At 30.5% G+C, this 18,439-nt stretch overlaps 1 protein-coding gene across 1 annotated transcript in view; it reads right to left on the reverse strand.

Annotated features, from left to right (window-relative positions):
• LOC107443481 (meiosis inhibitor protein 1-like) overlaps positions 1–18,439 on the reverse strand; it is a 73,391-nt gene that overhangs the window by 29,650 nt on the left and 25,302 nt on the right. The window contains exons 3-5 of the mRNA XM_071184061.1: positions 17,532–17,579; positions 15,828–15,901; positions 1,884–1,989 (exon numbers count right to left, since the gene is read on the reverse strand). Coding sequence (XP_071040162.1) covers positions 1,884–1,989; positions 15,828–15,901; positions 17,532–17,579 — 228 coding nt within the window. The remainder of the gene's footprint in view (positions 1–1,883; positions 1,990–15,827; positions 15,902–17,531; positions 17,580–18,439) is intronic.

Consider the following 18,439-nt stretch of genomic DNA (forward strand, 5'->3'; position numbering starts at 1 on the left):
TCCATTCAATAGTATCGACACTTATGTTCGGTAGTATGGAAACGATTTTATAACCATCGTTGAACAACTGACCTAATTTTGAGCTGACGACTACCAATGTTCAACACTGTAGCCTTGTAATTTTGAATCTAATCCAGAAGACAAGTTAACTCCTGAACCAAACATTGGCAGAAGTTAACTTTCGTGGAGGAATTTTCTGATGGAACTGACCAGAATTTGCGATACATGGAGCGAGAAACCTCCCACGGTTAGCCTGACGGCAAGGGAATTCTAACCCATAATCTACCACTGAGGATATTTTACGTCAGCACAGGAATTCGTATAGAACAGCCATCGCTGGGATACGAACCCAGGTCACCTCATTGGGAGATGAGTGCTTTTTCCCCTGAGCCACCATGACAATGGAAATAATTATGACTTTTATTAATATAATAATCTACTTGTATAAATATAATTGAATGAGCTACATTCATTAATGAACTAAATATAATTAAACTAGCTATCTTTGGTGACCAGCTTGGAGACCATTTAAAGTTAACTTGTACAACATACAAACCTTAATGGTTACCAAACAAATTGCACAGCCAAAATGCATTTAAATATTCGAGTTTTTCAATCCCTTATTCAATCCTAACACCTGAATTAGTTTTAAACAATTATATTTGCCAAATTGATTCACTGTCTAGCTGTTGCCGCGAGTACTTTGATTTCAGTTATAATTATTTTCAAGAGATGTCCACGATATAGTCAAAGTTGTTTAGATACTGAATTTCAGTAATAATTTAAAATCTGTGAGGCAGCCATTAAGTCATACAAGCCACCGTATGTATGAGTTCTCATAGTAGGTAACAAGCGCATTAAAATTATTTCCATCTCTTTCATGTGATAAGATAGAAAACTCATTCCATTGATCTATTACGTGCTGTACTATTTCCTCATGCACCTCTCTAGCTATAACTTAAATATCGTATAATGTCTATGTGATATTGCTGGAAAAAAGGCAAGCTCTGTCTCCAATAATTAGCATAATTAGCATCACAGCATCGTTATGTTTGTACAAACATTTTGGAAGGAATAAAAAATAAGCACTTCGTAACTTACTTTTTATTTCTTTAAAAATTCAAAATTACTCTAAAAATAATTAAAATATGGCTAATTATTCAACAGTATTTAAACTATCGCTTAACAAAACAAATCTAAATAAATACTTAACGTATATCAAATTTTTTAACGCTGCTTAAATTATTACTTGAGGCAACCTTAAAAAATGCAAAATTAACCACATTGTTACCAAAGATCGGGAAATATCCGAGTTTATGGTACCACATAAAAGAAATATATAGATATCGATGATCTATATTTACGTTTATTATTTTTCTTCACTACAATTTATTAGACTTGGACTTGTAAGATGAAATATAACGCAAAAAAGCCAAAGTATGGGCTTTATAAGTTTGCATCATATTTAGTTGCAGATCCTACAATTTGAGCCAATTAGTTAAATAAATAACTCAATAAATAAATAACTTAATAAGTAAATAAATAAAAAAATTCTAACTAAAATTCATTTTCTAACCAAATCGAATGCCTTTTTTTTTATTAAATCGAACAAAAATGCCTGAAGTAGAACTTATTACATAGTGGTTCGATTGATTCATTAAGCAGAGTTGCTGATTATTTGTGGTATTTCTAATTTGATATTCTTATATATGATTCTTTTCAAGGTTACAAATACTTTCATAACGTATTTACTGTAAATACGGTTTTTCGAACATAATTTCTCATCAATTCAATAATCAATCGATCAATGTGACAAAAACAGAAAAAAGCAGTATTCTCTCTTATAAATCTTTTTACTTATCACATCCGATAGCTGTACTTACTATTTTGTTGAAAAAATCGTGAAACAAGGCATGGAAACAAATGCAGAAGACGACCAATGATACGAATACGCCCTAAATTGTTCAAATAATTAACTTCTTCTTGGATCTGTAAATATATAAAAAATGAAAATTAATAATTTTAAATAACAACGCAACAAACTGATTAAAAAATTGCTCTTCAATATATTAACTTGACTTCAATTACATCGATGGCAGAATAATCTTTTCTAAAGACTTAATATCACGTTAAACTATTTAAAGTTTTCCGAAGTATTAATGAAACATTTCAGTTATGTGAAAGTAGATTGTAAAGCATCTGGCACCTCTTAGTATTTAATAAAAAAAAATTTCAGGGTACTATTTCGAAGTTTTTTTTACATTGCCAATGCATTTTTTGTTTTTCTAAATTTCTGTGATCATTTTCCCTCAGTGAATAGCTTTCTCTTGAATAACTAGATCTTTGTAATTATCGTCACAGAGCAGCGGTGTCTCAGTGGCTAGAGCTCTAGCATCTCCATGAGGTACAAACTCAAATTCCAGTGATGGCTGTTTGATGCGAATTTTGCTCCCGGCTCGCAACGACCACAGCGTGGCGTAAAATATCCTCCGTAATAAACGGATCATGGATTAGAATCCCATCGAGGATTTCTTTTCTATGTAACGCAAATGCATGTTAGTTCCATCACAAAGTGCTCCCCGGAGACTTTGCCCCAATGCTTAATCCAGGAGCTCCCTTATCTTCTGGATTGGGCTCAAAATTACAAGGCTACGGAATTGAACATAGATGATGGATAACTCTGAATTGGGTCGACTGTTGAAAGCCGGTTATAAAACAAAATAAGAAATCTTTGTTACAAGACTTATAATTTGCAACTTTTTTAAAGTGCTTATGAGATGTTTCAGAAACGTAGCGATAGACTTTAGTAGTAGAAAAGTGGTCATTTTTACTTTTTTGGAAAAAATATTAGTTTTTTTTTGGGACTATCTGAAACATTTCATTCATTGAATATGTTACGAATCTTATTTAATTTTTTACATTTCGGGGAGCATTTGTGTTGTGCTGTTGGTCGACACTAATTATTTCAGGAACGAAAACTAAAAGCCCGGTCCAATTCTGAGCCATAGAGACTGTATTCCCAGCAATTCATCTCAAACATTCTAATATTTAAGTAATGAATTTAACATACTTAAAGCATCCAAATCAATATTAAGATCAAAAAATATGATTTCAAATGATACCCTAAATATGTCGTACAGTTCACAATTGATTTTCATATATAGAAGCTAAAATAGCTTAATAAAAATGCCAAGCATAGCCATAGTTTTTAAAAGTTAATTGTTTCACAAAATATGTGATCAATATGATTTCTGATCTAATATTATTTCTGTGTATAATAGACACTTTAAATAGATAAGATTAATTTTTAAAGTAGGGAAAAGAATTTATAATTTCAAATATAAGGATAGCTTGAATAAAGATCCTACATCAGTCTATAAGAAAATTTTTGTTTTGTTTCTTGCACTTCCCAAATAATACAGGGTGTCCCGTAAATGTTGCGAATAACTTCTAGGGGAAGTAGAGCACATCGTAAGTATTAAGAATTACCTAGGAAACCATGATCAGAAATGTCCTCTTACGCTGCTAGGGGCGCTTTCCTATTATGAATATGCTGCTCGTGTGCCCTTGAACTTGCACTTTTATCTTTCGAAAACATTTTAATTTCATGTTACTATTAATATAACCGTCTTTAAACAGCCGACCCAATTTTGCGTTTATGACTACTAATGTTCAACTCCTTAGCCTTGTAGTTTTGAACTCAATTCAGAAGGCAAGGGAACTCCTTGATGAAGTATCGGGAGAAATTTGCCTTCGTGGAGGACTTTTTGATGTAACTAACTCGCATTTGCGTTACATGTAGAGGAAGATCACGAAAACCTCCCGCGGTTAGCCTGGTGGCAAGGGGACTCCGACCTATGATCCATCTACCACTGAGAATATTTTACGTCAGCACAGTGGTCGGTGCAGGATGGATGTAGCGTTCGTATCAATCAGCCATCGTTGGGATTCGAACCCGATTCACCTCATTGAAAGACGAACGCTCTATCCCCTGAGCCATCACAGCTCTATGTTGCTATTACTTATTGTCAAGAGTTCCATCAAAATAGATTCAGAATGTTGTTTTTTCGCAATTTAATGATTAGGCGAGCTTGTTCAACTAGTCACTAAATCAATAAATTATGATAAAACTGCTGATACTGTACTTGTTTGAAGCAGTTTTTGACAATAAGTAATAGAAAGCAAAAAATTACGATAAATAAATAAAAGTACCTTATGTTTAAACTCCTAGATGTGACAGTTCATTATAGGAAAGCGCCCTTAGCGGCATACGATAACATTTTCGGTCGTGTTTTCCTAGGTAATTCTTAACCCTTACGATATCTCCTACTTCCTTTAGAAGTTTGTCGCAACATTTACAGAATACTCTGTTGGTTGTACGCCGCGTCTCTCAAATTACGTTATATACTAGGTTTCTAGCACTATGGTGCAAAATTAGATAATATCAGAATTTAAAAAAAAGTTACACGGTGTTTATTTCCTTTCTTTTTTTCATTAAAAAAAGGCAAAATTTTGGCTTTGCTAAAACCAATAAGAATAAAGAAACTTTTCAGCAAAGAAATTTTAAACAGGTTATTTTATAACGTCGTTCTTTATGTTAAAAACACTTTCGCGTTCTGTTGATTCTAATAACACTTGGGCAAGCCAAGATCGCCAGTCATTAGCTTTTGCTAATCAAGTCAAGAAGATGCGCCTTTCGTTTAACAAGAAACCACCGCAAGGGTGAAAATGCGTCTTAGCTTAGAGCCCCACAGGTAGATGGCAGTACCACATTCCTGGATCACTTCCTCAATTTAAATATAGATCTGAAGAAATAGAAAATTTTCTCCAGATCCATGTACTCAAGGTAATGCGCAGAACTTTCGATTCCACATATTTTACTAGCACATATATCGCATGTACTCGGTTAGTCTTAGCGGAGTCGAAAATCGAACCCTACATAGCTACCACGGCCTACAGTGTTCGTTACATAGTCATATAACTATAACTCCATCTATTTCTACTTTCCGCCTAAAACTATTTATTTTAATTATTTATTCTGGAAATTTATCACAAAATACTCTGACAGTTAAATTTTGACCTACTAGCGGCACTTCTTTAAAGACAAACTGAGTTCAGCAATATGGCTGAACACAATGAAAAAGAATTTTATTTTTCTGAAACTCGTGTTACCTGAATGATTCACGTGGCGCCTTACCTTCCGTCTTTCTGGTTGAACGCATAAAAATAATTAGACTTTCATGAAGCAGCTCCCTCTTGTGAAAGGTGACGGCTGAATAATACAGCCGACATTTTAAAGTCGGATTTATGTCTCAATGTGTGCTTCGTTTCAAATGTTACTGTATTTTGAAACGGGAGTGCAAAAATTTTAGAATTATGCAAGTGATTCTCAACTTTTTTTTTCTCACCTACCATACGTCGTTAACATTTTGACATACCATTTTACAAATTGTAGTTAATAAATAACTTATTTTCCCTTGAAAAATGTCAGAAGCTTCCAAAGTTTTTGTAAATATAAATGAAATATTTATTGTGAAACAAATGGTTGAAAATTTATAAAAATTAAACTAAGCGAAAATTACCTGATCAAAAATAAAGATGGAATATGAAGACCTTATTGAGAATTCACAAAAGTATAAATTAAAAGGTAAGAATGGGGTAAAATTGTTTTTTAATTATTGCAAGGGTTTGTTTCTCTTTCTCTACTCAAACATAAAAAAGTATTTAAAATATCGTAAAAGCGTCTTATTTATTAAAAAAAGTATTATAATTGCAACATTTCTGAACGCAGAACCAATTCTAAAATTATAGAGAAGTAATGTAGCATCTTTGGAAAATTAAAATATTGTGGAAGATTTGTAAGTATATTTTTCTTGAAAGCATTTCTAACAACCTTTTATTTTCGATACTGAAACATTAGAAACATTTTATTTTAAAATATTGTAAAATCGTTCAATTCATTAACCCTCTGGCCAATTGGAACACCGTTGACGCTATTGAATTTCTTTTCTTCTGACGCTCTACTTACAAGTAAAAATATATAGTAGTATTTCTTAATAGTAAAAAACAGTATAATAGTTACTAAAAAAATCTATCTTTAACGTTAATCTTTAACGCAAAGAGGGACAGCGGTACCCGATGCTGTATTTCATAACTACAAAATTATTGAAATGTAAAATACAATATTTTTTTTTACTTATTTTGACTTAAATTTTTACGAAAGTATGAAAAAAGTGTGAAAAATATGTCTAATGATAATTCTGCGTCAAAGGGTTAACAAGATGCTGTTATTTCAAAATTGCAACTCAGAATCTCTTGTGTTAGTTGCATAAGTTATCTTAAATTTTTAAAAGATGGAAGAATTAAAGAAGAGTAAGATATTAGGTATGAAGGATTAAAAGATTTTGGAAGATTATGGTTTTGGAGAGCATCTTTCACAACCTTTCACATCCGTTAGTTAAATGTCAAAAAAAAATTTTTTTTTTACTTAAAATATCTTAAAAGCGTTTCAATTAGTAACGAAATGCTATAATTCAAAAGTTTATACATAATTATGAAAAGCATAGATATATTCATTTCTGAAAATCATACATAAGTTATGTTTTTGAAAGATTAGTAAATATTTCTGAAACATAAATATGACGTTTTGAGAAGTGTGGGTGAAAACTAGTCAAAATAACATCAAACATCTAAACTCGTATTGATTAATTAGACATATATAATTGCATAATAGCACATAAAAATTACAGAAGTTAATCTAAAATATTTCTAGAGGGCGGACACTTTCATTTCTAATTATAAACGTAGGTATTGCTCGATTAAAAAACTTCATTCGCTTCAGAAATATACAGATTGGATATTACAGTTTAGAGGCCTTAAAAATAGGCACCCATTATCAGGACTTGCCAGACGTGAATACGAAGAAAGAAAAACGATTTGAAAGATAAAACATAAAGTCGCTAACGAAGAATAAAAAATGAAAGTGATTCCATTTTTCATTGGTAACTTAACGTTTCATATTTCAAAATCACATTTGTTTCTTCTTATTCGCATTTGGCAAGTCCTGATAATGGGGGTCTATTTTTGAGAGCTTGAAACACGTCGACTGTTGTATTAAATTTGTACATTTGTGAAGCAAATGAAGATTTTCAATCAAGAAATATCTTACCGTTTCTGCTTTTGGGATTATATATTTAATCTAAACAAAGGTAGTATTTTCGATGCATTATTCTTTTATTCATTTTATATCATCGCCTCACTTTTCCCACTGAAGAGGATACTCATTTTATAACTACTCAAATGAAGAATATGAATCAAATCATCATAAACGAAGATAATATTTTCGTTCATTATTCTTTTATTCATTTTATATCATCTCCTCACTTTTCCCACTGAAGAGGATGCTCATTTTATAACTTCTCAGATGAAGAATATGAATCAAATCATCATAAACGAAGATAATATTTTCGTTGCATTATTCTTTCATTCATTTTATATCATCTCCTCACTTTTCCCGCTGAAGAGGATACTCATTTTATAACTACTTAGATGAAGAATATGAATCAAATCATCATAAACGAAGGTAGTATTTTCGATGCATTATTCTTTTATTCATTTTATATCATCTCCTCACTTTTCCCACTGAAGAGGATACTCATTTTATAACTACTCAGATGAAGAATATGAATCAAATCATCATAAACGAAGGTAATATTTTCGTTGCATTATTCTTTTATTCATTTTATATCATCTCCCCACTTTTCCCACTGAAGAGGATACTCATTTTATAACTGCTCAGATGAAGAATATGAATCAAATCATTATAAACGAAGGTAATATTTTCGATGCATTATTCTTTTACTCATTTTATATCATCTCCTCACTTTTCCCACAGAAGAAGACACTAATTTTATAACTACTCAGATGAAGAATATGTACAATGACTTATTTCATTCATTTTCATTTTGAAAATTAGTTTCTGCATTTCTTTAGTATTCATCCGACCTCAGGGCGTCTGTTTTCTCCCAGTGGGGCGTGATATAAATGGAGAGAATGAAGAAAGTCGCAAAGTGAAAATGAAAGAAAACAACTTGTCTATTTTAGTTCGTTTAAGCTGATTCAGCGGCAGTGAACAACAGTTGCTGGCCCAGTTGCTTTTGGCTTTACTTCGCTTTAGACTCAGTTTCATCAGGAATCTGAGTTATGAGATTAAGGGAAGGACTAGGAAAACATTTATAACATTTAAACTAGAAATTGTTTTAATTTCCAAAAACTGATTTTCGTTGCAGATTTGAAATGTAAATATAAAACTGTTATCATTATGGAATTTAGTTTCCTCGAACTTCATTTTATTTTAATAGAAATCCGAAAGGTGATATTAAGGGAAGGAAAAGAAAAAAATATATAAGTGTAAATTGTTTCTACGTTTTATTTATTTGTAACTGATTTTCTTTATATGTTTGAGATTATTATTATTAGGAACGTTTCTTCTGATTTTTTTCTGATCTGAAACTTATAGGAAAATGTTATACTTAGAAAATTTAATTTTATGGGAGTTCATTTTTCCCACCGCGTTTAATCAGGAATCTGAGTTATTAGATTAAGGAAAGGACTGGGAAAACATTTAAACTGGAAATTATTTAAATTATTTAAATTATTTTAATTTCCCCAAACTAATCCTCTTTGCCGATTTGAAATGCATATGAAACTGTTATCATTATGGAATTTTGTTTCCTCTTACTTTAGTTTTCTCATTTTATTTCAAATAGGAATCCGAGTAGTCATATTAAGGGAAGAAAAAGAAAAACATATATAACTTTAAATTGTTTCAATCGGGGTGCGTAGCCAAATCTTTCAACAAAAATTAAGCATCTTTTAAGTACTTTTCAAGTACCCAAAATTTATTTTTAAGCACTATATACATTAACAAAATGGAAAATAATTCTTAAAGACTTTACATGATTATGATAAAATAAATAGTTTCTGACCAAGAACTATTTTCTTGATTATATTAGCCATTATAAAATGATCAAGAGATTTTTCGGTTCGAAATCAGAAAGTTGAAAATCAAGTCTGAAACCGAGAATATCTTGCAAAATGCAGCAGAGATGCACATGAGAGTGCAATAATCTCACCGAACCCAGCTCATACCCTGACCAGCACATATGGACTCGCAAGTATTTATCAAACATGTAAAATGATTGGAGCTTTCAAACGCTATGGACCGACTGTACACCGAAATGGGTTGTGGTTGAATGAATTGTGAAAACTTTGAATACAAAAATGTTAAAAGCACGTTTTTGCATAATACGTAACAAAAATCAACATGGTAAAAAAAATCTCATTTTCGAAAAGGGAAAATTAAGCACCTTTTAAAAATACCCAATAAAAAAGCACCTTCAAGAGCTTTTAAATAACGAAAATCGAAAATAAGCACCTTTAAGCACTTTTTAAAAACGCTATGCATCATGTCAATGCTTTATTTATTTACAACTGACTTTCTTAAACATATTTGAAATTATTATTATTATTACTTGGAACATTTCTTCTGACTTTGGAATTCACAGGAAAATATTATAATTAGAAAATTTTATTTTATTGAATTCCCCCCCCCCACCTCGTTTCATCAGAAATCTGAATTATAAGATTAAAGGAGAAATATAAAAAAATATTTACAACTAAAAATTCTTTCAAATTTTTTTTCAACTTTACTGGTTTATTCGAAACTTGCAGGGTACTATTTTTAAGATATTTTATTTCTTTGAATTTTATCAACCCCACTTTATATCATCAGAAAAAACAGAATTCAGGAAAGGAAGGGAAAAGTTATGGCCTGAAATTATTTCGAACTGTTTTATTTATTCAAAATTTATTTTAACTACTGATTTGCAAGTTTCTTGTTACTAAGAGAGTTGGAAGTATTTCGTCTCTTAAATGCTACACTTATTAAGATAGCAAAGAAAATGAGAAGAAAGAACATACCTGTTCTGATTAATTCTATTTTGGGATTAGATGATATAAACATACAGAACATCAAAAATGTCAAGGGTGATGTAAGAAAAAGTGAAAGCTAAAAAGTTATTAGATAAAGCAAAGCAGTCACATTTGACGGTTATTAATTTCCCTCCTTCGTTTCTAAGAGACGCTTTAAAATTCGTAAAAGATCATAATTGATAATTGAATTTTCCAATAACTTCAAAGCATTTTTGAACTATCTTTTAATTGGCGTATTTTAAATTTTTTTTCGCAATTAATGAAGTGAATCAAAATGTTTTTGTACTCTTTTAAAACAAAACTTAATAATTTTATGAAATTTTTTTTTATCCGAAGATAATTCGATGTTAAAATTTTTTTTTTACAATTATTATTTTTTTTATTATTTAATTTGCTAATAGTAGAAAAATTTCAAATAGCAACGTTTACAAAACTTTACATCATTTTAGTATATTTAATGTTAAATGAAAAAGACGGAAAAGAAGGGAGGAATCTTTTGATTGAAGGAAGAAATAAAAATTTAAAAATAATAATCAGATCCAATACATGAAACTTCAATTATTTGAACTGTTATGTCGGATAAAATAGTGTGGCATAACATTGACTTGTATTGAATTTAATATACCTGACGAGAGATGGTGCAAAACAAAGTTAATTTTCTTGTAGACAAGAAGGTTACTTTTATTAGATAATCAAGCAGCAGAAATTTCTCAAACACGACCATACAATCAAACTTAAAAAATCCATGAAGATTATCAAACTTACCCTTTTTTTAGGTATTCATACGTTAAATTACTCAGTTTTGAACAGGAAAAAAACATTTGAACAAAATTTCCAATATTCCTAACGGTCGGGCTTAAGTGGCTCAGGGATGCCTAAATCCCTTAGTTCTATAGCCACTAAGTTCCAATCAAGAGTAAGTATTTAATTGCTGCTTTGTAGTACAGGAGAGATCCATTGCAGGTGCGTAATCGAAAATTGACACTGCCAAAAGACAAGTTTACATACTAATGTTTAATGTGGTTGAAGAAAAAAAAAGTTAAAAAAATGCATGTTTATATTCAGTTGTGGTGACATTGAATTATAATTAGTTATACTCCTGCATTGAAATGAAAAGTTAACCGTTACATTTATCAAGAATAGAAATATTTGAATTCAATCCTTATAAAGTTGAATAAAATTTAGCTGGTTTATTAAAAAAGGATTTATGAATGATTAAATGTTAATATAAACGTATTAAATTAAGGTAATTTCAAAGGTAGGAAATATGCTTCGAATATAATATCTCTAATGGTAAGACAAGATCAAAAATTATCCAAACGTACTCTTTTTTATTTTACACATTGTATATGTGACTGTTGTAAGTCATTAGAGATCACCTAAATTTGCTAATCTCAAACGCACAACAGTGTCATCTAGAAAAAATATTAACCAGTCTGTCAAACAAGAAAGGATGTTCTATTCTGATATGGGATAGTACCAAGATAGCATTAAAATATATTATAATCTTGGACCAATATTCATTTACAAATAATTTAATGACGAAAAACATGTATAAACATAAAAAAATCCACTAACATTTGGCTAAAAATAATTCACTTTAACAAAGAACTTAAAAACTCAAACAAAGGTAATTTTTTAAAACACTAATCATACTTGATTAGTGTTTACTAGCCTTGCTTAGTTAGTGTTTGAAAAAAGAGTGTTTGAAAACCATGTATTAATAGAAGGTTTCTGTTTCCTCATTGTTTTTTTCCGCACCTTACGAATGTGAGTCGCGATGGCTCAGGGGATAGAGCGTTGGCTTTCCAATAAGGTGAACCGGGTTCGATACCTCAGCGATGGCTAGTCGAAACGAATCCGCACCCGGCTTGCACCGATCACAGTGCTGACGTGAAATATCCTTAGTGGTAGACGGATCATGGATTAGAGGGTGTTGCACATTAGGGAATGATGATACCTTTTCCCTCTAGCTTGAGGTCTTATTTTAGAGCAGAGTCTAAATTAAAGCAAAATTTACAACGTATAAGGATTTTTTCCTATTGACATGCACAAAATGACGTCTTATGGGGGGGGGGAGATTGAAGTTTTAAGCAACTTATAACTTAACTATAAAAATCTGTGCCACTTTGGGTAACTTTCTTACCGAACGTAAGCATATTCAAAAAATCCAACGCATTGGGATGCGTATAAAGTATTTTAAACATCAAAATGCAATTTTTAAAAATAAATCATAAAAAAATAATAATTTGCATGCTTGAGGTTACGTCAACGTGTCACGTCAACTTTGCACAGCTCATAAAAGTTTATTTGTGCCTTATTTTCAAAAGACAAAGAACATACATAGCTAAATGCTTTATAGGATATTTTCAAATATTTGAATTAACGAAACACGCTTCAAACTGTAGCAAAGAAATATGAACCTTTTGAAATGCAACAATTGTGCATGAGATAGATGAGGAAAAAATTGGCCATTTCGATAGAGTTCGATTTTCCTCATGGGAATAACATTCGGTAGAAAAAATAATTTTTACTTTCCTACTCTTGTTTGGTAAATTTTTCAATAAGCACTACCTTCTCATTTTTCCTCCAAATGTATTAAGTGCATATGATATTAGAGTTTAATTATTTTATAAGTATATTTTTAGACTGAATCATGAAAAACTGCATTAGTTTTATTATTATTATGACCGTTGCATCTCAAGTGATGGGTTTCGATTTGAACCAAATAGTTGCTTCTCTGACTACCTTTTCTCTGAATTTAATGGGCATTTCTACAGACGACTTGATTGATAAACTAAGGAATATGATGGAACTTCCAGGATATTCTGAAAGATTCCCGGAAGAAGGAAAACGTCTTTTGGCCAATTACAAACCTGGAAGCATGACGACTGCAGAAGTTGTAAATGTCTTCAAAGAAGCCTTCGACAGGGAAAAAAGGGGAGAAGCGAAATCTGGAGAAGAGATATCTGGAGGAGGAGAAGATGACTTCATGAAATTGTTCGAGGAGTATAAGAAAAGAGTCGAAGAAATGGATGAGGAGAGTTAAATAGAAGGTATTTTTCCGGGGAAAACGAAGGGTCATTGTGATAATACTAAAAAATTGAATGTTTAAGTGGTTTTGGAAAGCTATTCAGGTGAAGTTATCAAATGTGTTGTAAATTATTAAAGCCAGTTGCGAAAGTCTATTAATTTATTACTATATCAAAACAAAATTGATGCTTGTACTTAAAGTTGAAAATGCTTAGTAAATTGCTCTGTCTTTTCTCCTACCAAATTTAGTGGTTATTAAACCTCTAACTGTCTTAACGCTAATTTATTCTTTTAAAAATAATTTTATTGATAATTTTTATCAATTTCATTTTATCTATTTTTTTTTAAAATTTCGAATTACTTTTGTTTTTATACACGTTCATCGTCATCAATTAGTTCATACTAGATTTCAGGAATATTTATTGTTTTAGGAATATAATCATAATACATAATAACTCCGTCGGATCGTAGCGAGAACATCGAAGCGTAATGAGACCCGGCGGGGGGTAGGGTAATAGGTAACCTGGCCTTACCAATCAGAAATTTTACGGATGCTGCACTCAGGGTGTCAGTACTTTTTACCTTTTTACTTAATTCGGAATTTTTTATTGTGTAAATCAATGTTATTGAATATTTTATAAAATATTTTTTGTAATCCTGTTGCTTTAGCAAAAAAATAAATAAATAAATAAATAAATAAAAAAAATTAAAAAAAACAGATTTCTTTTCTGGGGAGCTTACAGCTTGAAATGCAATTATTTGAGGCACAGCTTAGAGTTATTATCTTCTAATACTTAAGTATAAGATAATTCTTCACATATATTTTAATCTCAACAAAAAATATTAAAAAGTAGATTTTAAATTTTGTGAATCCTATAAACTAAGTATATATTCAAGTTTTAAATACTAAGTTTTCAAATAGTTTGCTATTCATAAAGTTTCTTTACAATGTTTTATTTTTTTCTGAAACTTAGTATTGAAGTTTAGTATTGAAATTTAAAAAAAAAAGGCCCTAGAAATAATTTTTTTTCAATAGTAATTTTATTTCACTTCTTTCACTTATTAATTTTCTATCAAATAAAATTTAGCAATGATTCCATAAGAACCTCGTTTTATAAAATCGTCAATTTCATAACACGCTTTCTTTTTCATGCTTTAAAGCATTTTTTTTAAATAAAACAATTAGTATTGTGAAATAAAGTCTAATTTTGAAAGCATAAAAGATAGAAAATATAAAAGATTTTCCAAAAATTATGTTCCTTTTACACAAAGTTATTCTATAATGTGTTGCAAGAATTTCTTATAAAATTTTTAAAGAAATGAGAAGTCGATTGTTTTCAAATAACAGTAATATACAGTAGTATGAAACAAACCACATACTTTTCCTTTGATTTCTTTATATATATTTATTCACAATCAATAATTTGCTATTTTTACTTCATTTTAGAGCAATACTTTAAAAATTTCTCGAAATATTTCATTCTGTTCTCTTTCCGGTTAGCAGAATAGTACCGGAACATCGTACCGGTTTATTCCGACTCAACTGCACATCTCTGTATATCTTGTACATGTTTTAATCGTCAGCATCAAGATTGAATTAAAATTCAGACCTGTGAAGATTTTAAAAGCCATCATGAAGCTATAAAATATCAAGTCTGTTGCCAAAAAAATGCTAGAAATTTTTATATGAAATTACAACTTTTAGACCTAGTAAACCAGCTTTAAAATAGGTAATTAGTCTAAAATTGAAATTTATATCCCAGCTTTGCTATATGAAAAAAAAAGAGCTTTATTTAAACTAAGAAATGCACATGTTAAGTTAATGCGCATAAAAGTTAAAAATATTGAGAAAACATGGAAAATAATAAAGATTAATGAAAAGAGAAGAAGAAAAATTATTAAAATAAAATATTTCAAAAAAATTTAAAAAGCCAGAAAACAAAATAATGAAAAGATATAATCTGTTCATCAGCTAACACGATTATATCCGTAAAAACGTGCTTTCTAATATTGTATCAATGTAACCAAAACAAAATATATCAATACAGAAGTGTTAGGAGTATTAAAAAATTGAAATGAAAATTGATTTAGTAAAAAATATATACGAAATGAAACATATCAAACAAAAAACAGAGAATACAGAACAAAACACAAAAGGAAATCTATAAAGCGAGTAGCGAAATCAAATAAACTCACACGTACCGAAATCTTTCAAGAATGATTTAAAATATTTTTGTAATAAAATTGCACATTTTTGATTAAAAAATGATTCCTGAAAAATTTCCTATCGTTTCTTTCACAAAATGTGTTTTTTTCTTCATTAAAATATATATTATTTTTGAATAAAATATATCATGCGAGATGACATTTTTTGGGTTACAAATCAATTATAACTATTATTTGCTTGCAGTTTAAAATAATAATTATGATATTTTTTAAAATCTACAATATGGAATGTAGAGCTGAGTTTCCATGTGCATTCACATTTGAAGACAACAGTCGAAGAAAAAAATTATAATTAATTCAAGATTAATATTCCAGCTATCTCATTTAATAAAGCAAGCTTTTTCACGTGTTCTATTGCATATTTTCAGCAATTATTATCAATTTTCACCAAACGATTGTTTCGGGACAAACGAGTGGTGGGTGTCAATCTTGCTGTTCTGGCTAAGGATAGCATCGAGACAAGCGATACTAAAGGGGACTTAAATTTAGTTCATGCTTACGTCAGACAAAAGTATGTCACTGTCTCCGCACTTCTACATTGTGGTTTAAAAACGAAAATTTAAATAAATACTTACTTTAATAGTCAACCGGAGAATTACTGCCACCCTTAATTCTTCTTTGTTCAAGTGGAAAAGAAAAAGAAGAAGACCTGGAAAATAATGAGGGCATTAGCGATTAGAAATTTAATGGGGATAAAAGATAGATCAAGGTGTTTTAAAACTAAAATACTGCTTAAAGAAAATGTCTGTGTAAAATTGTCGTTTTAACTATCTCATTTATCCTAGTTTTGGTACATCAAGAGTATATTTTATTTTATAACCGGCGTTAAACAGCTTACGACTATCTATGTTTAACTCTGTAGCCTTGTTATTTTAAACCCAATCCAGAAGACAAGGGAATTCCCGGATGAAACATTGGGGCTAACTAGTCTTAGTGAAGGAGTTTTTGATGGAACTAACATGCATTTGTGTTACATAGAAAGGAAAATCTCGTTGGGATTTTAACCCATGATCCGCCTGCAACTGAGGATAATTTATGTCAGCGCTGTGGTCGTTGCGAGCCGGGAACAGTCATTGCTGAAATTTGAGTTTGGGTCACTTCATTGGGAGCAGTGGAACAAACTAGTCTTCGTGGGGAACTTTTTGATGGAACTCGCCAGCATTTTAAATACACTTAGAAGAAAACCATGAAAATCTCACATAGATAGCCCGACGGTAAGGGCATTCTAATTCATTAACCATCTACCACTGAGGATATTTTATGTATACTCCGGTTGTTGCAACGTAAGAGGCTAATTTATAATCCAGCAGTCTTCGACGACTCACTCTCTTTTTTGGAGATTTTCATTTTTGTTGCAGTTGGTCGTAATTATAATGCAAGATTTCATTTCTTTTAAAATTTGTTACCTGAACTAAAAATAAGTCGAGAATCAAGTCTTTTTTTTATTTTGAAAAATGCCATTCAGGAGAACGAGTCGTTAAATGCCGCTGGATTGGAAAATAGCAGCCGGAAGCTGAAGTCGCATTGCCCAGCCAATAACAGGATTCGAACCTGGCTCACCTCATTAAGGCGCGAGAGCTCTATCTCCTGAACCACGGCGGCTTTATTAAGAAACAACTGTTTTGGAAAAATAGTTATGCCACGTTTTTATAATAGCTTGGTTCTAATACTCACCACTAGGTTTCATATTAAATTAGTTGCAGATTTACCTAGTAATAATATTCCATAGTTATTACTAGATAAGCTATTACAAAAAAATGTATAGGTTACTGTTAATATATGAATAAAAATTTTATAAAATGTTTATTAATTCCACAGAATAACGAAAGCTATTAAGGCTAAGTTTAAAACCATGAGAATTTTTCAATACTTTGCACGTCTGTTGTTAAGAATGATTGTAAGTTTTTTATAAGTCATTCAATTAAATGCTTAAGCAATAATAATTACATATTTTCCCAGTTAATTTTAGGTATTATATGCAAAGTTGGATTTCATGACATTCATTGACAGAAAATTCATACATAATTCGAAGTCGAAAAATATTGAATTATTTAGTTTTAGTCCTATATCCATGATATGCTTATAGTGTGAAATTACTTCTGAATCAAGTATTTCTCCAAATGCTTGATTCAGGAGTTCTCTTGTCTTCTGGATTGGGTTCAAAATTACAAGGCTATTTGAACATTAGTTGTCGTAAATCCAAAATATTGGGTCTGCTGTTCAACGACTGTTAAAAAAAATAAAATAAAATAAAACAAACGTTTCATTTATCTACTTACAGTCACTGGCTGAACCTGCAATCCTTTCGTTTTCTTCACAAGACAAATCTATAAAATAAACACATGATATTAATGGGTGATTGTATAAAACTGAGAACGCGTTTGTATATTTTTGTTTTGCTTTTAGCAATTCAAAAAAGTTTTTTTTATATACATTTCTACACTTCTTTAACACTATTATTTTTAATTGTCAATTATACCAAACCATTCTATTTCATTCATAATTTTTTTTAACTGAACAGTCATCCACATTTTTTTACCAAAAACAAAAGTTGTTCCCTTCTTTAATTTTTGCCTGCTAAAATGTTAAAGTGTTATGAGAATTAACAGCAAAAAAAAAAAAAGCTTAAATAATATTTTTATTTCGAATGTAAAGTTGTAATTTTTCCCATGGCTTTCCTGTCAACCAGATAGTTAAAAATACAAACATATAATTTAAATAGATTAAAACTTTTTTAGCAGCACTATTAGATCACAGTTCAGTTCACAAGCTTAATAACTTATTGTTCCGAAAAAAAATTGCATTTTGCTGTTCTTGGAGGATTTTTGTGATTACATAGAAAGATTTGTTTCATTTCTAATCTAAAATGCGTTAAACCATTTTCATCAACAGGAATTAAAAAAGAAGGAAATATACAAAATATGCTATAATTTTAATTATGTATATTGAACAATCATCCGACAGATGACAATAACAACATCAGAATATAAGTTGGAGGGCAGACAGTAGATTCTTGGCTCTTTCCAGATGAAGGTATGAATCAATTGAACCAGCACCGCCTGGAAGGACCAAGAAATTGACTATTATGCTAGTGAAAGTTTGATGATTCGGGAAGGCTTCTTATTGAATGATGTCAAATTCCTCCATACCTTTGAGTATGACACTTCGGTATGAGGTTTAGAAATTG

Source organism: Parasteatoda tepidariorum, chromosome 8 (assembly GCF_043381705.1).
Source record: "Parasteatoda tepidariorum isolate YZ-2023 chromosome 8, CAS_Ptep_4.0, whole genome shotgun sequence".
Lineage (NCBI taxonomy): Eukaryota > Metazoa > Arthropoda > Arachnida > Araneae > Theridiidae > Parasteatoda > Parasteatoda tepidariorum.